General features: G+C 40.2%; 1 protein-coding gene across 4 annotated transcripts in view; it reads right to left on the reverse strand.

Annotated features, from left to right (window-relative positions):
* The window catches only part of wwc3 (WWC family member 3), a 30,765-nt gene extending 9,251 nt beyond the window's left edge, over window positions 1–21,514 (reverse strand). Inside the window, exons 1-10 of one of the 4 annotated variants that reach the window (XM_077584077.1) lie at window positions 20,186–21,514; window positions 18,785–19,323; window positions 8,333–8,442; window positions 7,407–7,610; window positions 6,947–7,023; window positions 6,209–6,288; window positions 1,311–1,440; window positions 551–724; window positions 416–477; window positions 21–338 (exon numbers count right to left, since the gene is read on the reverse strand). In XM_077584077.1, coding sequence (XP_077440203.1) covers window positions 21–338; window positions 416–477; window positions 551–724; window positions 1,311–1,440; window positions 6,209–6,288; window positions 6,947–7,023; window positions 7,407–7,610; window positions 8,333–8,442; window positions 18,785–19,197 — 1,568 coding nt within the window. In that variant the 5' untranslated portion in view covers window positions 19,198–19,323; window positions 20,186–21,514. Of the gene's footprint in view, window positions 1–20; window positions 339–415; window positions 478–550; window positions 725–1,310; window positions 1,441–6,208; window positions 6,289–6,946; window positions 7,024–7,406; window positions 7,611–8,332; window positions 8,443–9,120; window positions 9,188–18,784 lie in introns of those variants that run through there. The other 3 variants (XM_077584078.1, XM_077584076.1, XM_077584079.1) reach the window with 3 other exon arrangements.
* Between the last annotated feature and the right edge of the window lie 38 nt (window positions 21,515–21,552).

Genomic DNA, 21,552 nt, shown 5'->3' on the forward strand with positions numbered 1-21,552 from the left:
TTCATTGGGAAGATGCTGACCTTTGATTGGCTCCCTGACTCTGTAAGCTGTGCGCCCTCTGCACTTCCTCCTCTAATCGGCAGCGTTCCTCCTCCAGCTGCCGGAGCGTGTCGGGACCGGGACCGGGACCGGGGTTGGAGTCCAGACCCTGATCAGGATCGGGATCAAGATCGGGACCTTGAGCCTTCTTGTGCTGCTTGCTGACCATGATGATGTCGTGCAGCAGAGCCTCCTTCTCGCGCAACAGCTGCATGAAATCTCGATCCCGGTCGGCCTCGGCTCGACCAGACCAGCTCTCGCTGTCCAGCTGGGCAAGTTGGTGCTGGATACTCTGCACCCTGGTGGACACGTGGGGGTACCGCAATCATAAAATAGTCAACAAGTGAAGACCAGAAAGTCAAGTCAAGTTACTTACTTCTTCTTGGCCTCCTCGTACTGCCAGTTGACTTTGACTTTGTCCACCATGTGGGAGGAGTCCTGCAAACAAGATGGCCGTCAGTAAATGACTCACAGGTACGACTCACGTGGGGACGTAGAGGGTGCGCCCGACCTCTCCCAACATCATGTCCGTCTGGCAGCCGGCGTCGCAGTACTGCTGCTGATGCTCGCCCGTCACTGTGGCCCCTCCCCCTGCTCCTCCTCCGCTGCTGCTGTTCACCACCTCGCCGGCTGCGTCAACCGCGCACAAGGTGCTCTGGAAGTTCACCGTTAGCTTGGCCAGGCTCTACAATACAAATATTGAAATTAACTGATTGAATCCCAGCCATTTTCACTGAAGCAACCCCCTTCGCTCCCGGCTGTTTTACTGGATTTTGACTGATTTTGCAAGGCCCATAGAATATTGGATCCTATTGCTATAAAAACATGGAAGCTACCAAAAGAAAGATTAGAGTCTCTTCTTTCATCAGGAAAAAAGTATATTTGTATCGGTTTCCGTTTTGCAGAAATTAGCATTAGAATATAGCTAAATTTCATCATTATTCAGAAATCTGCTTAAAACAGTGGGGAAATTAGCTTTTTGCAAATTGTGCCCTGGTTGCGCTCTTATACTTTGCTGCCACCTGCTGGCCGTTTTAGTAACAAAATTCAAGCATTCTTTTCGGTTCAGAAAACATTTTAACATAAAGCGTACACCATGTGTTGCTTAATCGAGTTGTCGAGGACCGAAGACAAAGTTGCAAATAAACAAATGACTTTCTGCCAGTGAATCATGCTTTGTCATGCGTTGTTTTTTTCGTCTGGCGGAATGAGCGGGACGCGCCAGCTGACTCACGCGTCTGGACAGGCGCTCAGCATCGAATCAATCCCACCTGGATGAGGTCCTGCCTCTCCTTCTCGCCGGCGCTGATGGCCTTCTTGATGCTGCGCAGCTCGTTGAAGATGGCCTGGGCCTCGTCCAGCTTGTAGTTGGTCTGACTGCACGACATCTTACGGTCGATCCTGAAGCAGGACGGGAACAAATGCGGCACCGGTCATCAAGAGTCCAATCAAATGCAATAGATGGGGATTCTAGTGAAGGAAGCCATTTTCAACTAAAAAGAAAAGTGTTAAATGCAAGTGGAACTTGTTCGCTGCCATCAACACGATTAAAGAACGGGGATTTAGGGTGCCAGTCTGAGCTCAAATTGTAATACAGTACAAGTCGCATGATGAAGAAGGATAACAAACAGTCAAGATTTTACCAGGCAAGTTATAATGGTACATAAACAAAAAAACTAAAACAACAAAATAATTTACAAGAATAAAGTCAAAGTTGGAATATCGGGAAAATATCAGAATAATCAAAGATCAAACAACATTTACTTTGAGATGGGGGGGGGGGGGCATGGAAACCCCCCGTAAAAGTCGTTCTTGAGGGAAAAAAAAGTATTTATTTTATGATAAAACAGTACTTCTTTCAGAGAGAAAACCCCCGCCCACATCTTTTTACAAAAATGAAATGTGACAAAAACTAAGATGTAATGCTGCATTCGAGGATGGTCGGAAGTCGGAGTTGTTTTTTCCCAGTTCTGACCTGAAAGCGTTTGAAGCGAAAGTAAACAACCAAAATGGCGGATAGTGATGAACTGTTTTTTTTATTTTGGTCCTCAAAACTCATTTTGACCTTCAGCAAACTTGCCCTCTCGCAATTTTGCTGCCTTTATTGTTTTTTTTTTCTTATCTCATAAGCATTCCATACACTTCAGTAGTTCGTCGCATAATTTCATGCAGGAAGATAGCGGCATACTGTCATGCACGTTGTGTTACGTGAAGTTATGTTGAATATTTATCAATATAGAAAGCTATCAAGTTTTATACTCGAGTAAATTGTGACTTTCCCATTCACAGTGTGCGTTTCCAAAGGGGTTGCCGTTGTACAGTGACGTCACTTGGGAGTCCGATTGAGAAGTCGGGGTCCTTCCCCCCCCATTTCTTGGGCAAATAAAATGATTTAGAAACTGCATTTTATACATCCTTCGGTTGTCTGTGTGATATTAAAATCGGTTTGATTAAATAAAACCTTTGCGAGTGATAAATATGCAAAAACGGAAATCAGGAAGGGGGCAAATACTTTTTCCACGGCATTGTACATTTTATATATTAAAATATGCTCATTTGCAAATTCTTCCGGATTCCAAAGCGAGACGTGACGCTTGTAGTCTACGAGTTTTGCTCCTCTAACATGGACTTGCATTGTTCAAGCTGCTTTTCAAGTTCTCCTTTCAAAGGTTTTCTCGCTGCGTATCCAGTGTCTAGTCTGTCACACGCACATACGCACACTTGTATGTGCGCACACACGCGCACTGTGCTTCAAAGTGTCTTTTCATCATTGTGCTACAAAACAACAAAACGGAACCAATCTGCTGTGGCCCTGAGGTGAATCGGCTTATGTTCTACAGCGTGGTTGCAGGGGAGGATGGGGAGTGGGGGCATAGGGTGGGGGGGGGGGTAGTGGCGCCCTCCTCCATCCCTGTCACCGGGCCTGGCACGTGGCTGCCGTGCTCACCGCAGCCCGCTTCCTTCACGGCCCTTCAACAGCAGGTAGTGTTCAGCCAGCCACCAGGCAACAAGACCCGCTTTGTTCAGGCACACATACCCCCCCCCCCCCCCACACCTTTAACCAACACACGCACACACACTAGCAAGGCCGTGGAGTTTATATGCTTAAAAGAAGGAGGGGCGGGGATAGGCTCACACTCAAAAGGAAAAAAAAGGAAAACATACGACTAGAATGAAGTTATACATTCCAAGAATGAAGTCATAATCCATAAATGTCATATTAGGTGTAATTATGACCAAAAAGAAACAACAGTTTTACTAGAAAAAAAGGGTATAATAATAATATAAAATAAGTACTAGCAAAAAAACGATGTAATTTTAAAGAAAATAACAAAGTAAATAATAATAAAATAATTTACAAAAATTAACTTGTGATTTCAGGAGAATAATGTTATTTATATTAAGCTTTAAAAAAAAAAAAAACTAAATTACACAGGAATAAAACCACAAATTGTACAAGAATGAAACAATAACTGTACACAAATTAAGTGGAAAAGCTACATAATATTCAGATTTAAAGAAAAAAAAATCTAAATTTTACAAGAATAAAGGTAAAATTTTACTCAAACAAAAATCGTACAAAATTCATTTATAACTTTACGTCACTTAATAAAAATAAAATATTACAAACATCAAGGTGTAATTCGTCCAGATTAAAGTTGTAATTTTACATCAACAGTCAATTTTCTTTCATTTTACAAAAAGTTCATTGTTCCAAAAAAATAAGTTGTAATATGCATAGAATAAGCTATAACTTTACATTTAAAAAAATCACGAAGATAATTTTACTAGTAAAAAGTGGTTTTACAAGAATATAAATAGTTCCTAAGTTTCTAATATGATTGAAAAATGAAAATAAAATTTCACATGAATAAAAATAATTTTACTTGAAAAAAATGTATCATTTTTGATGACAATGTAAAGAATTACAATGTTGCAATTATGCAAAATTGTAATATTACGAATAATAAATAAAAATTGTATTAGAATAAAGGCGCAAGTGTCCTTTTACAGCAATATAAAAATGTTCGAAAATTAAGATGCAATTTCACAATAAAGTTGCAAAAGTATAAATAATAAAATCACTTTGAAAAGAATAAATGCATGATAAAACTGCCCAAAAAAAAATACCATAAAAAATTTTGATTTCACGAATTTTGTGTGAATATCCATCCATCCATTTTCTTATAGTATAGGCAAAAAAAATCATCGAAATTTTGGGGTAATTTTACAAGAATTAAAAACTTACCTTGCAATTTTCAACTAATGCAATATAAGCACACGAACAATGCACAACCCCCCGAAACCCCCCCGCTAATTGTCTGCTGCATAGAAGCAGATAAAAGACGCAATTGTGTTGGCTAGTGAGTGAAAAGTGTGTGTTTGATCTGATGTGACACAGTGCGGACAGCATATTGCCCACAACAGCCTGAGGTGGCCCCCCGCCCACCACAAACACAACACATTGCATGTATGTAAACAGCAAGTGTGTGTGTGTGTGTGTGTAGTGGGGTCTCCATGGTGTGTGCAATCTTTGCAGGTTATTCTGGGAACGTCTGCAGTTGTGTACATCTGGCAGATAAGCGAGTCAGGAAGTGCTAAGGAATTTGCTCGCAGATATCTCACTGCACTGTTTTTCAAACTGTGCGGCCCCCCACCCACCTCCCACTCTCCACTTCCTCTCCTTGGCTCCCTGCACTCCACTGGTGCATCCTCTTCCTGAGGTGGAGCCCCACTTGGCCCCCCACTCCCTTTTCCACGGACCCTCCGTTTGCAGTTCCGAAAAGGGAGTTTTTTTTCTCCCCCTTCCCTGTCCTGTGGGGGGGCGGAGCTTCACTTTTTCCCACAAATGTTCCCAAGACAAAAAGACAGACTTGCGAAATTGCTCCCGATCTGCTATACAGCGAGTTGGCCATTTTGTGGTGCTGTTTGAATGTATAATGAGTATAAGTTAACACCTTTATAGAGTATATGTGCATCTGGAGAAGTAGTGAAACCAAATATATCCCATGACGCATTGTGCCGACTTTGACTTTGGGAATTTTGTAAACGACACGTAGCTTAAAACAATACAGTATAATGTCTTAATACCATTAGTCTCATAGCATAACTAGCCAAGTTATTTTTTTTACTTATCATTAACAAAATCAGTAAGAAAAAAAATGCTAAAAACGGTCTTTTACGTAAGCGGAATTTCCACCAGGAGAAAACATACGTGGACAGTTATATTGATGTGATAATCTTGACATTAATCATTTGTTGTCTTAATGACAGAAATGCCACCTAAAAACAAAACAAAAAACATTGTTTTCTGAAAATGTTCTAGTATGACTTAGGCAATTCTTCCATTAGGCTAACCACCTTATATCAAGCCGGTAAACTGACACCAGTGAGGTAATTAACTCTTTGACTGCCAAAAACGTTAAATAACGTTTAGTAAAATCCTATGGAGGAGTGCCAAAGACGTTAAAAGACGTTTGTTTCAAAACAGAGGTGAAACTAACCATTTTCTATTGTTGATTACTGAAAAACGGAATAAGGTAGAAACAAACTTTTTTTTTTCTGATGAAAGATGAGAGTCCAATCTTTCATTTGGTAGTATGTGTGTTTCCATAGTCCAAACACATAATTTTCTGTGGACCTTGAACGATCAGTCAAAATGCTTAAAATCGGCTGGCACCCACGGCATCCCTTTTCTGAAAACGTCTGGCAGTCAAAGAGTTAACAGCGACCACAACGTTAGCTTATTGTGTTAGCTGCTAGCTAGCTTGTTGCTAGGCTCCATGCTGCAGCTAAAACAGCCAGTGATGAGCCAGCTAGCAGATAACACAAGAAGTTATTGTAAAAGTCAAAATTTTTTCAAATAGCACAAGAATAATTCAAATATAAAAAAGAAAACAACACAAATTTTAATTAGCTAGAGGCTAACTCATTAGGATAGTGTAGTACTTATTCTACAGTTTCTCGCCCAAAAACCCTAAACATGTATTTTATTTATTTTTATTTTTTTAAATCTGTACAGACATTTTGATTGAAAATGCTAAATGGAACAACCCTAGTATTTAGGAGGTAAGCAGTGCAAAATGAGACAGAAATAGAGCGGGAGAGGTCAGCGAGAGAGAGCGAAGGGAAAAGGGTGTTGCCTAGGAAGGGTGGCGGTCACACTCACTCTTGCAGCGTCTCCACGCCCATTTCCTTGTACTGCAGCTCCTGCCTCACCTGGGCCAGCTCGTGCTTCAGCCGGGAAAGCTGCAAAGACCACAAGACAAGGACGGGGTTGAGTGGGTGGACGGGGGGGGTCAGACATTAGGCTTCCTCTCGCTTCAAAGTGCACAGTCATGACTATCGCACCCACTGGATGTGCTCCACTTTTCAATGAAAAATAAATAAATAAGTCATTATATCAATAGGAATACCAGCAAATCTAAATGTTTAAAAAAAGCGTCACTAATGATATAAATTAAAAATTCAAGAAAAAAATGATTATAATAAAATCATAAGATTTGACACTTTCCAAGAAAAGAGAAAAGCGTCAGTGTCATTTCATTATTGGGCAGAATGCTTTTTTTGGGGGGGGGGGGGGGTTGCTTCTACATTATAGTTGTACAGAACCTTAAATATTCTACATCATAGTTGTATAGAACCTTAAATATGTTACTTGGGTTGTATAGAACCTTAATTATGGTGTAAATATTCTACAAAAGAGTTGTATGGAACCTTTAAATATGAGCTGAGTCGCCTCTCTCTGACCCTTTTGATAGTGAGCTCATCCTCATCCTCAAGAGGCCCCCGGGCCCCGAGCCACAGTATCCTGTCGAGGCAACACCCCGGCCGCCCAGCTATCCCCGCCAGCACCTCTGCCCTGGTGGCAACCCATTCCCATTGTTCTCCCGTGATAATGACTCACCCGCTCTCGCCTACAAGCCACTTCCACTTTGATTTGGTCAGGGTCGTATTTCGCGCCTGAGGACGATCCGGAGAGCGCTGCGAACACACAAACGAGAGAGAGAGAGAGAGAGAGAGAGAGAGAGAGAGAGAGTGAAGAGGGGGGAGAGTGAGTGGCAGCTTGCTGTGGGGTCCGGAATCTGAGGTGAAGATGTAACAGAAATACACAGAAAAGTAGGACGGAGGATCTGGTGTTACGGATGGACTCTGACAATTTTCATGGTTGTTGTTCTGTATAAATGGCACCAACATGGAATGTGGGTACAAAGTCAACCTGGCAATTTCGGGCTTTGGAGATAGTAACAGAAGAAGCCCCTTTCATACTGCCTGTAAAAAATACCTTCATTTTACCCCGTCGCTGTTCTATATAAAAGATGCCGACGCGGCATGATGCGGGTGTGTGACCGCGCCGGCGTCTTTACCGCTGCTTGCGACGGAGCGGCCGTCCTCGGAGAGCTCGTGGAAGAGCAACATTTCGCGCTGGGCCAGCTCCAGACGCTGCTGCTTGACCAGGTACATCTCCTTCTTGGCTCGGAGGGCCTCCTGCGCCACCACCAGGTACTCCTTCAACATGCGCTCCTGCTCCTGACGCCATTGGGTGCGCGGGTTCTCGATCTGGGTGGTCTCTGAGGGACGGCGCAGAGGACCCCGTCAAGTACACCCAACAGTTGTAGTTGTTGCCACAGAGCAAGAGAATATGCCTGAGAGTGTTGCTGCATGCTGTGTTTGCATGTGTGGCTGCTCTATGTGCCTTAAAGGAACAGTTGATTGAAGGGTTATAATTACCGTTTGCAGAAGATCGAAGCTCTCTAAATATTAGCATCATATGTTAGCAATAGGGTTACAACTAACGATTATTTAAATAATCCCTCAATAAATTGGATTAAAAAAGTATGTCATTTCCATCCCTTCATTCAAAAACAGGAGTGTACCAGTGCCGAAAACATAAATTAAGTATGATTCAGTCATTGGATTGGTCCGTAACATGCCGGAAAATAATCGACTAATTGATTGTCAAAAATAATTAGAAATATTTTTTAATGAATAAAATAATAAATATATTATAAAAATAATAAATATATAAGAATATAAATAGATAATCAATTAGTTGTCGACTAATTGATGCATCTCTAGTTAGCATCAAGTATACAGTGAGAAATTTGACAAAGTATTGCATTAATTCATTTAGATGTGTTTAAAAGCAGGTGAGTGCAGCACAACTATTTTAAAAAGTTTTTCTGTATTATCTGGAACGTTCCCCTCCGCAATAAATGGGGTTCACTGTGCTGCTTGGCGGAAAGGGGACAGGAGGCGAAGCAACGCATGCCGCCCGGTGTCGGATACTCACTATTGATGTGATCGATGTAGTAAACTCCCACTTGCTGGTCGTAAACCTCCTCCCAGCCGAGGGGCAGCTCGTCGCCAACACAGTCGGCGAAAGACAGCGGCTTGGTGATCCTAGAGAGATGACATCACAGTGGAGAGTCGATGAATTGATTGATTTTGACTGATTGAAACCAACAATACAATCTATACAATGCTATCAGTCTACCCCCAAAAAAAGTGGTATTGAACATTGCTTTTTTTTTTAAATATATATACTGCATACAGGTATGTATGAATAATATGCATTTAAGAAGTGTAAAAAGTTCAAACTGTACAAAATTTTACAGTGACCAGTACTATGAACTATATACAACTTTTTTTTAAATGAAAACCACCATCTAGGGGGCATCTATAAGCAATTATAATCATTTTTAGAGGAGTACAATTACTTGTGGATGTTACTGCTACTCGCGGAAGGGCTGTATCATTATTTATGGGAAAACGACTAGAGCAGTCAATATCTAATCTTTTTAAAATCAATTACCTTATCCATTATTCCATCGAATAATCGAGTAATCAACCCTTCCTCCTATTTTTTGGGTTGGCCCTAAGTTGAATAGAGTTGATAAAAGTACTCTGCATTATTAAACACAAACAAAATTAGCCTATGCTAAATAGTTAGCAATCGCGATTAGCATTAGCGTGCTAGCGATTAGCACCTAAGGTAAACAAACACTAACTACCATTTAGTTCACACATAAATCTTAATATCTACATTACACATGTAATAGTGTCTTAAAAGTCACTTACAGACGATGCTTCAACATTATTCCATGATTAAATAAGGGTAGCGCTAGCTATTAACTACATGTGGTCAATTACTTCCTGTTACGGTCTTCTTCTGGGTACGTTTAGTACATGGCTGCCCTCTATTGGTTAAGCGATGAACACCTAAAACCGAGGTGATATTTTTGAATAGTTCTTTTTAGGACGTTCACGACTTAATTTCCTGTGTTTTGAGAAAGCGCAATGTGCTGTATTATATTTAATAAAAACCCACTAACAAAGTACTAGTCAGAACAGTGAGTCAGAACAGTACAGAAGTCTGTGTAGATTCTCAGTCGTCCAAGTGTTTCTAATCCACAGAGATGGAATGGATTCAACTGGACTGGTTTCCCGAAAATGTTCAAATACGACTTCAACACTAGGAAACGACATGTTCACAGGTGTGAACAGTCGCGTGTCAGCCACGTGATTGACAGGTGAAAGTGCACACACACAGACAACAAGGAGGCAAACACCTCATTTCAAGTGTTTGCCAAAGGTAAACACACTCAGTCATGTCTGCACACACATCGAAGGACGGAGGAGGAGCGAGAAAAGGGTTTCAAAAATGGCGGCTCGTGCCTGCCTACAAGACAACCTCTATTTGGGTTGTTCCGTTTATGTATATCCATCTACATTTAAACACTTTATAATAACAGTATTACAATTGCATATTTTTATTTCCCCCAACCGATTAAACCATTCCAACGTCAACAAATTCACTTCATTCAGGGCAGGCGGCCGACTATTTTCCACATTGCCAAAATTCCCACTTTTCTCTAAATTTCCCCAAAACGTGAACATAATTAAGACATGCAGCAAAAAAAAAAAAAAAAAAAAAAGTTCCCCATCGTTCTCATTCTAAGTCAAAACTACTCAGCTTGTTCAGAACATCTTGTGAAGGATTTTCAACATCTTCCAAGAAATCACACATTCTCACAATTCCACACTTGACAGCAAAATTCCCAAATGAAGACATATTTGACATTTACCTCCTCCCACATTTCTTGACAGACTCAAACTATTGCAACTTTAAACTCATTCAAGACATCTTGATAACTAATCTCATTCCACACATTAAAAACAACTCCAACTCCAACATGAAGAACTATTTTACACAATTCTCGACAGATTCAAAACATTCCAACTTGAAGCCTCCCATTCTACATTTCGACAATTCAATCACGCATTTCGGTTGAGTGTCAGCTCTTCAGCATTCTCATGCAATTTACACACAAATTGTTGTTGTTGCTCGACGTCACCGTCTTGTGGGGGGAAAGCATGTCCGCTCGCAGATTCTAATCGCGCCACATGTGAATGTTTGCTTTGTTCCGCAGTCTTGTGACGGCGTGGTCACTTCTGCCTCCCAAACGCGCACGCACGCACATGGTGTATGTGGGCACACACATTTGTACACACAGCAGAAAGGGTTGCCATAGTGACACAGTGACCCTATACAGTATTATTTACTGTATATGAATTTATCAGGGATGTGATTTGACCAAAGTGAAATTATCTGAAAATTTAGCCGGGGGTCTGGGGGCCGCTGGCACCCAGCTAGGTCCAGGGACAAAACAAATAGACAAAACAAAAGCATAAATTTTCAATGTATATTGAACTATGCCATATAAAATGGCAGTTTTAGTCAACTCAAAATCAGTCACATTCAAAAACATTGGACTGCCTTTGCTTTTAAAAACTATCACTGAGAATATCATCATATCAAACTAATGTGATTACTAAGTTAACACATAAATAATGTTGAAGAGTTCAAATTTCATGAACAAATAATTGTATCATGACCAAATGAAAAGTAACTCATATTAGAGCATACCACAAATGTCTTTGTTATAGCAGAAGATGTTATCTGTCGGAGTCATGTGCATACACAATGAACTACTAAAAAAAAAAAATAATAATAAAATAAATAAAAATAAAAAATAAATAAAACAAAATAAAAATCGAAAAAAAAAATTTTTGGGGGGGGAGATAAAAAAAAGCGGAATTCCGCGAATTAGCGGAAAAATCACATCCATGATTTATACACGGTAAAGTTAGTTCAAGTTAAAAAAAAATGAAATAAGTAAAATATATTGGTAATCAATAAAAATAAAGTATATAAGAAATTAATAATTAATGCAGATATTTTTTTTAATAATTAAAAAAAATAAAAATAAATTGTGCCAACCATTTATCTTCACTTGGCCAATTAAATTATGCTAATAGGGACAAATTGACAGTTAAAAAAAACAACAACATAATAATTTTTAAAAAAAATTACAAAAATTACAAAAAAAACATATGTTTGTATGTATTAAGTTATTTATTCAAATAAACCTAAATTAATTCAAGATTTCCCCCCCAATCTTCTGCTAATTGATAACTAAAGATAGTTTGATGTGGTGTTCTGTCATCTGTGTAGCATTCCGTGCGCACATTCTGCACATTGAAAAAGTGTTTTCTGAAATTAGCCGAGGCAGACTGACAAGCATGTTCAGCTGTGGACCGACGCGCTCGCACCTTCCCTGAAAAATATATTTAGTTGTCAAAAGACATTTGCTAATTCTAGAATAATCCGTCCCGGAGGATATTTCCGTCTTCTTGCCCGGCGACAGGGTCGTCGCTGCAGTGGCGTGAGAAAGATGTGAAAATGGACACTCCGACATGCAAATCTCCTCGGTTTTTGTCATAAAACAAAAATTCCAAAAATAAAAACCAGACTTTTTGCAAATTTTGAGTTGCTGCAAATCAGCGACCCGGACGTACCACCTGCTCCCCTCCGGCTCCTCCGCGGTGGGCCCGGAAAAAGGCCACAAGTGGTGCCGGCCTGAAAATTCCATTGTGTGTTTAAAAAAGAAACGTGAAAACAACTTTAGGAGGAATGTCACTCACGTCTGAGGCGGCCGGCCGGCGCTGGTGCAGGATTTCAGAGCACGGCTTAAAGCAGCTGATATCCAGACGGAATCTGCGTGCGCCTTTATGTGTTAAATCCGATGGAAATAGGCCTCCTAAAAGTAGCGTTAGCGTCTGGACGGACAGAAGTGGCCGAGGGGTGCTGGGAATGAAGCTGTCACTGCTGTTATTTGGGCAGGAGAGTATGGTGGAAAGTATGGCCAAAAGACCCCCCCCCCCACCGGGTCAGCTACTTGGTTGTAGCGCTCCTGCTAACTAGCGTAGCATCGTAATCACAAATCAGAAAAAAGTGCAGGCGGCACCGTTTTAAATAATAAATCGCCATATTTTCATAAATAGTCTAATCATTAGCGTGGATGATGTATACAGTATCTAATTATCGTACCTTAAGAAAAATAAACAAAATTGTGCGTAACTGCAGTTGTTACATGTCGTAGAGAGACGTGTGAAGACCACTGCCAACTTAAATACCTGCATAGCATCTACGACTTGTAATCGCCCAAATAGACTCATCAGGGAAAAAACATCATGGGTGACTACCGATACCAGGTATCGGTGCCAATACCAGTCTTATTGTAAGGTATCGGTACTCGCCACCTATACCATTATCGGCCGCCCTCCCGCAGCCATTTTACAATCAGGGACTAGAAATGAAAAATGATATGAATACGGCGATATCAGTGGCTGAGGCTGGAGGTGGCGAGCAAATTAGGAGGAGGTGGCCGCCTCTGAATTTTGTACACAGGAAAAACCCTGGTACTTATTGTACGTCATAGACAGAAATTAAAAAGTAGATTTTAGAGCAGGACTTGAACTTATTTGCGAACCAGAAGATCACTAATGAACACTTGAGAAAAATCAAAGCCTCCCGCAAACAGACCCATCAGGGGGAAAAGTAACACGAGGCGGAATCTTATATGGCAGACATTCAAAATGAACCGTTAATCTCTCTGTTGCTAACCAAAACACTAGCACCTAACGGCTCAGCCAAATAAATGCCTCTCACAAACAGACGCATTACTTTAGCCATCAAGCAGTGACTATCTTACATCACAGATTAACATTAAATACTTAACTGCAGAAACCATCGCAAACAAAACGGCACCTACTATTTTAAAGACAATAATAAACACCTTGCTCAAATAGAGCCATCACAGGAAAAAAACGAAGTACCAGTAGCCGTTAATGGACGTTAATTGGTTAATAGCATCGACTACGACTCAAGAGAAATAAATGCCTCGCTCAAATAGAGCCATCAGGGAACAGCCTGGCTCTGAAGTTAAATGCCTGATTTCAGAGCCCATTTGAACTCATTTGCTAGCCAGAACAGCAGTAATGACCATTCAAGAAAAATAAACACCTCTCTCAAATTAGGGAGGAAAAAGTAAAATTCAGCTTGTGTGCCCGAGTCGCAGAGCACCTAAAAGTGTTGAGGCCACGACATTATTCTGCTTTTCAATAAGAATTGTGCACCGATGTGGAACAATGGAGGCCCTGACAGCTGGCCGAGTTTGGCACGTCCTGTTTAGGTTGCATTCTTCTGAGCGCAGCCCGTTCACGGACGACTACGCCGAGCCGCCGTCACCTTTTCACTACTTACAACCTTTTTCCCGTTGGAAACAACGGAAATAGAAATACTGCTGTACCTTGACTTACAAGTTTAATTTGTTCCATGAACAAGCTAGTAACTCAAATTCAATGCCGTGAATCTTTTTTTTTTTTTCCCCGTGATTTTAAAAACTTGCGATTTGGGACACTCGGCAGTCAAGGTAGCAATGTATTATAGTGTCAGATGATTAGGAAAAAAAGAAACCCACAGGCCAAATGACAGGGAGGTGAAGCGACGGCGTGTTGTTGACGCCCTCTCGGCACATAATGAAAACACTGTGGGAAGCAAAATAAAAGCGGGGTTCAGCGCATGTGAATAACCTGCGGGCGCCTGCGAACACAGCTCACCCTTTCCAGAATAATTGAATTTGGTGTGCTTTGTGCCCCGGCATAATGGCCTCCCTTTGCCGGGCGTAGGGTTGCATAACAGAGCTAATAAAGGAGGCCCGCCGGGACGGCCCATGGACACGTGGGAAATTCCCCCCTCCCATCCCCGGCCACTCCCCCTACGCCCGTTTCTGACGCTTTGTCTGAGGCCACGAGCGAGCGAGCGAGCGAGCGAGCGAGCGCAGCCCCCGGGCATTCGTGTTAGACATGCCGAGCATGACGCTCATTCCACTGCAACCAAAAAGTCCCACGCAGCAGCGCAAGCCGTCAGCAGTGCGCCCCGAGCTAACAGAGAGCCTGAATGTCCTGCAGGATAAGACCAGGCCCAGAAAACTTGATTATTATTTTCATTCAAACACACTTTGAACATGAGAGAAAATTGAGACAGAAAGTCAAAGGTTAAAAGTGATGTGAGCTTACAAACGGCGTCCTTTTATGTGGCGTTTTTATTTTACTTGAAAGTTGATTAAAACAAATATTTTAAAAAAAATCTAAAAATATTTTTAAAAAACTTTTATGATGCAACAAATTTTTAGTGTGTGACATTTTATGTAAATTATTTTTTTTTAAGTCATCAAAAATATATTTATATTTTTAGTTTTTTATTATTGTTATTTATTGTATTTTTATTCATAATTTTAAATATATGAAAACATTGTATTTATATAACACAAATATTTTTGCAGTTTATTTTATTTTCATAATAAATTTATGGAATGTTTTTATAATATTTAAAGAAATAATTCACTTTTATTAAGTCCTGTAAAGTATATTATACTAAATATATTTTTATTGTGTAACATTACATGTAAATCTATTTTTTTAAGTACTTAAAAATCCAAAAACATAAAATATATTTATATTTTATTATGATTTTATTTGTTGTATTTTTATTCATAATTTTTAATATTCTCAAACATATATTTGTTATGGAATTTTTTAATATTTTATTCTCTCATTCACACTTTTATTAAGTCCTGTAAAGTATATTATAATAAATATATTTTTATTGTGTAACATTACATGTAAATCTATTTTTTTAAGTACTTAAAAATCCAAAAACATAAAATATATTTATATTTTATTATGATGTTATTTGTTGTATTTTTATTCATAATTTTTAATATTCTCAAACATATATTTGCTATGGAATTTTTTAATATTTTATTCTCTCATTCATTTTATAAAGTTAGCAAACATTAAAAATTGTAGTGCATATTATCTAAGAATGTGTCAATGTGTCATTTTATTCATATTCATAAAAATTCAAAAAATATTTTTAAAAATATTTTATTTGTATTATTTAAATTAACAAAAAAAAATCATCAAATAACTTATATTTTTTCACTTTATGTATTTGAGGAATCAGCGGCTAATAGGTGTTCATCATATGATCCATAATAAAAAAATATATATATGTGAAATTATTTCCTTGATTTATATTCATAAAAATCATGATTTTTTATTACCAGTATGTATCTGATTAATGATTATTTATGAATCTCCTCAAATCATGTGAAAACCCTTCTATATTTATTTACGGAATGTGTTTTGAAGCGGCCTCAAGTGGCCGAGCCTTCCACGGAACCCCGACAACATAAACGCGACCATCTGCTGCATTGAGGACTCCCATCCGAGTCTGGGAGGAATCTTTTTTTTTTCGCAGCGTGATCCAATTTTTCGCGACACGCCGCCAGCTCACGCAAACATGCGTCGTGCCGGCGAGGAGCACGTCGCCAAACGCATCACGACGGCCATTGACAATTATGCTAGGCCTTCAATGGCTCTTGTGTTTTTAGCCAGCGGGCCAGTCAGCAGACCGCCGGCCTCGCACTCGTCAGGAGACCAATCCCGCTGTCCTTTTGGACTTTTCCACATTGTGGATGCCGTTTTATTGCCACAAACAAAGAAAAAAAACAAACATTGAAAAAAAAAAAAAAAAGCCATAAACGGGCTCACTGGTTCAATGACTAAAAACATGATGACATCTTATTTCAAGTGATATGACACACGAGACAATTAAATCAAACTTAGTCACGTCGTTAAGATCGCATAGCGTCAAGCAGCACTAACTGCAGGCGGGTACCAAAAGAATGTTTGGAATTTTTCGCCATCCGTCCATTTTCTACAGCGCTTATCCTGTTCAGGGTCACGGGGGGGAGGCTGGAGTCTCTCCCAGCTGACTTCACGCAAGAGGAGGCGCGCACAGCCTGCGCCGATGAGCCGTCAATCACGGGACTGACGCAGCCATTCACACCGACTCGCAAAGAGTTTGGCTGTAAAGAGTAAAAGCTTCAAAGATTGCATATTGGAACATCAACAGGGGGCTTGCGACAGGAGGCATTCCTCTGGCGGAGAAAAATCGATGAATCACTAGACTAACAGTCTCAAAAAAAAAAGTGATGATGAAGCAAAAACGGTTGAGGAAATCAGTTTTTTTGGAATCGGGGTGACGCGCTACTTCTGCATTCTCTTTGTTTGAATCACCTGCACGCAACAAGATCGGTCGCCGGCAACTTTTAAATAACTTGTTTATGTCAGGCTTAAAACGATCCTGATTTTGGAGCCAACCACCGATCATCGAGTGACCCAAAACCCTAAAAATTCTTCCCAAAACGCTGATAAACATTAAATACACGGAAATACAAAATAAAATAAAATAATTAAAAAATATATATAAATATATAATATAATAAACGTACCTGCAAATTATGCATAAAATAAAAAATAGCTGCCGGTTCAACATTCAGATCTATGTAAAGTCTAGTATGTATACAAATAATGAAGTCTCTCTTTGCGGGAGCCATGCAGCAGTGTTGCCTCAAGATTCAATGTCTGGATTTTGTAAAACTCATTTGCTCCCTAAAACGTATAAATGCGTTCTATTTTAAATGTTTTAAGTGTCCCAAAGAGGTATTTAGACGTTTTTTTTTAATGCGAGCGTATACACAAGGCTTTGATGCAGCCTCACAACTGCACAGAACGGTTGAAGAAATAGAAATTACACAAACGGCCAGCAGGTGGCAGCAGCGTATAAGAGGTCAACCAGGGCCATGTTGAAAAAAAAAACTCAATTACTCACAATTCTAAATAAATTTGTGGATAATGATAAAACTTAACTATATTCTAATGCTAATTACTGCAAAAATGGAAACAGATAAAAATATACTTTTTTGTTCCTGGTGAAAGAAGAAACTTGAATCTTTCTTTTGGTAGGTTCCATGTTTTTAGAGCAATAGAACACAATATTCGGTGGGCCTTGCAAAATCTGTCAAAATCCAGTAAAGCAGCAGGGAGTGAAGGAGATTGCTTCAGTGAAAATGGCTGCTGGGCGTAAATGAGTTAAGACAATAATACTTGAAAAAGTTTGGGTAAGCCTGTTTTGTTTAAAAATAGATTATTATATTGCTTTGGTGCATAAGCAACTCGTTGTCCATGAAGGCACGTTTATGCAAATCATTTCTGCCTATTCTTTTTTGTATTTATTGCATCACTCATGGCTCTAAGACCTTTGAAAAAGACTTTGGGAAAACAATGTAGCCACAGTTGTTTGCCTTTATGAAGTATTAAAGGCTGGTCAGGGGGTCGACACGAGCAGACTTTGATGTGGATGGTTGGAGCTGGCAATGCGCCGGCCACGTGATTGAAGAAAAGAATCATTTTTCAGCGCATTCAATTTGCCATTTTGGGCCAGTGTTGTGTTGATGCGCGACGGTACAAGACAGCAAATATAAGGCATGAAACCATCTTGAGGCTGTGCAGTGTTTGGTCAACTTAAAAGCAAGATGGAGTTTTGTTTTTGTGCCGGAGAGCGACGATAGACAAATGAGCACTCGCAGTCACACCGAGAGACAATTCAGTCTTCAACGGCGATAACATGCATGAAAAAAAAAACATGCAAACGGATTTTTTTAGACTCTGAACCCAACAAAATCGGTATTCTTCATTGACCCAGGACTAGAATGAGGCCCACCCCCTTAAGACGAGCTCATTTCAGCAAGAGAAGAGATAAGGGGGAAATGTGTTATACCCCTTGTTCATTTGGGTATTTTGACACAAGACATGTTGAGAAGTGTTTTCAAATGTGGGGGAAAAAAGCATAACATGTCTCCTTTCCAATGACCTAACTTAGAATTCCCGGTCCATCCCTCAAAAGTGAGTGCTCGGTGAATTCCCAGTCCCCGGTGGAGGCGCGCATCCTCCCCGCGGCTTTTCCCAGCGGCCCAACTTTAGCAACATTCCTGGCATAGTTTCGCCTGGATTTCTGGGAGACGGAGTTTTCGCGGCCCCACATATACGCTTACAAAACACACACATTTTGTTGGATTGGAAAAGATGTGTGGGAAATAAAGAAGAGAGAAAAAAAAAAGGGGGTAACATTAGGTGTTAGGTGAGAGCTGCTGGAATGCTACAGGTCACACACACACACACACTTTGATTAGAGGATGTATTAGGAATAAGGCATAGGGGAAACAATAGTGTGAATTTGGAATTATGTAGGCCACTGGAAGGGAGTGCGTGAAAGTGAATGGAAACAACAAATATTTAAAAACATGTAAAATGTCACTTTTAGGAAGTCGACACAAGCAGGGCTAAGTAGGGTGAGTGATGATGGGGTTGAAATCTGCGTCAACTCTTCCTTTCGTAGAAAAAAAAAGCCACAACAAAAATCCTCAAAAGCATCTTTTTGTTACTTGTTTCGAAATAAAACGCGAAAAAATGACATACTGGGGTGTCTTACCTATCTCTGGGGTCTATCCACGAAGTTTGCCGGGTGTTGTGGTCGATGAAGAACACTCTTCCGTCGTAGTCTCGGGCTTCCTCCCATCCGGCGGGCAGCGGGAGCTCGGAGCTCTCTCGCCGCTTGCCGCCGCCTCCGCCCGGCCACGGCATCGCGGCTGGCCGCCGCTGCAGAGCGGAGGGCTCCAGCCCCGTTGCTTCTTCGCTTCGGTCGTCGTCGTCGTTGTCGTTTCCTCTCAGTGTCTCCGCGGGCCGGCCGACCGCTCGCCCCTCTTCACCGCATCGCGGCCCCGCGGTAAAAAAAGAGCAAACTTTTCGGTTGAAGAAGGAGTTGGAAGTGGCGGCGGCAGCGGCGGCGCTCTCACGGTGCTCTCGCCTCCATGTTGGCCTGCTCCCTCCGCCACCATGTTTCATTCCTCCGTGTCCTTATTCGGGCCCGGGGTGGATTTGCATAAACGGACGGACGTGAGGGGCGAGTTTGGCCCCTCTATCCAATCCCCTCCTCTTGCCTCCCTCTCCGGGTCCACTTTAAAGCAGCCCCTTTAAAAAGAAAAAAGAAAAGAAAAAAGTTTTATTTATTTATTTTATTTTTTTTTAAAGTTGGTCACTCGACTTGACTTTGGCTAATCCCCGCTAATGTTTTAGTATTTTCACTAAAAGCTATTGATTCGTGACATTAAACTCAGACAATTCCACTTAAATTGTCATTTAGTTGATTGTTTCGACCATTTAAATAGAGATTAATGTCAAATGGACTAAAAAGTTTTCCCAAAACAAGTTTTCCCTCCAGTACGAAGACTGAGGGCTTGACTAGTTTGTTATACATTACCGCCACCTAAGGCACAATGCGAGTATTGCAACTATCTCGTTTTCACTTTATGACGTCATGCATTTTTTCCTGTCATCTTATGGGCTCCCCCCACATCTGTGAAGCGCTGTTCTTTGAATATTAATGAAAAACACTTTTGAGACTTTTTTCCTAAACTATATGATGTCAAAATATATAGTTAAGGGGAAAAAAAAAACATTTAACAGCTCTAGCATTATTAATGTGTTATGATTGAGCCTTCTTGGCGCATCACACGACAGCGAATGCTGCCCTCTGCTGATCAAATGTAGACATCGCATCATTTTACGTCATTAGTTCCCCGTAAAAAAAAATCATTTTATACGTTTGTTGTAACGTTGAGTAAAAGCTGTTTTAATATTCATCCATGTTCGTCTTTTTGGTTTTCATTCATTTACAGTATTTTGTGAATAAAATATGGACATACATTACTTTCTCATTTTCAGTATACAGTAGTTGCTTTATAACTGTTTTAAAAAAAATCATTAATAAACGAAATCGCATGATAGGAACGTTTGGTCAGAAAAAAATTAAAAAGCTTTTGTACTTGGTTACCTCCCACCACCGATGCGTGCGAGACGTGACGTCACTGCCGTCAGCTGAGCGTTTGTTTTCCACCTGAGGGGGAGTTTATCTCGGCATTTTGATCTCCTGCATAGCTTGCGTGTGTGCGTGTGTGTGTGTGTGCGTGCGCGCGTGTGTTTCCCATCTCCCATCCGAACCGTGACCGGCAGCCGCCTCCCACAGGCCGCGTCGAGCTCGTGTGAACACAACACAACACAATAAGCCGCAGTGTTTGCAGCCTTGTAGACAAGATGTTACCAAAGCGGCTCTGTTTGGATATTTTCAAGGAAAATGCACATTATTAATTAAAAATAAAATAAAATAGGGACTCCATTTTCTTTGAATTCACCCTTACTTTCTTTAGAGGTTGTTCTAGTCTCTATTGTTATTGCTCAAATTTTCCATCTCTTTCATTCGTTTTCCAGGGATGGAATTATTATTTGATGGAATAATCAATAGGATAATCAATTTTCAAAAGATTTGATAGTAACAGCACTAATCGTGTTACCAACTAGTCATCCTTTAAATGGGCCGACTGACTGCATACAAGTTTGATCACGATCCCTAAGGTCTGTCACTATACAATATTTTTTAGAATCGATTAATCGACTAATCGGATTCCGATTATTCAATCAATTAATTGACTCGTCAGATTCATTTTAATTTGGTATTAAAGTGTATTACAAAAGTGTTTTTTTCTCTGATTACAGTTTATTAACCAGTGATTGTTTATTTTGTACTTCGTATTCATATAGTGATTTAAAAAAAAAAAAAGTAGATTGATGTTGAATTATGTTAACGATTCGGCCATTGTTTTCCAAAGTAAAAACAGTTGTTTGCAAATTTCTTATTTTGATTAAACACAGAAGATAATCTTTCATGAAGGACTACAGAAATCAATCAACAATTACTGCTGATACGCTGAAATCAGAGGATTTGGACAATTTTCAATTATAAAATGGCTCCAAACGATTACTCGATTATTGAAATGGTCATCGATTAATTTGACAATCGATTACTTGTCGATTAATTTTGAAAATGTCTCCAAACGATTACTCAAACAGTTGTCGATTAATTTGAAAATTGATTACTTGTCGATTCATTTTGAAAATGACTCCAAACGATTCCAAAAACAGTCATCGATTAATTTGATAATCCATTACTTGTCGATTAACTTTGACAGCAAATTCTTTTCCATTTTTTCCCTTTCTATTTGTACTTGTTCCTGAAGAACAGAATGCTGAAACTTTTGCTACCTCTGCCCAGCTCTGCCACTGCTGCCCATTGGCACAGGAAGCAGGAGGGCCACAGAGGGGAGGGCCCGGGCCCTTCCCCCCTCCCTCCCTCCCTCCCTCCCA

Source organism: Vanacampus margaritifer, chromosome 13 (assembly GCF_051991255.1).
Source record: "Vanacampus margaritifer isolate UIUO_Vmar chromosome 13, RoL_Vmar_1.0, whole genome shotgun sequence".
Taxonomy (NCBI): domain Eukaryota; kingdom Metazoa; phylum Chordata; class Actinopteri; order Syngnathiformes; family Syngnathidae; genus Vanacampus; species Vanacampus margaritifer.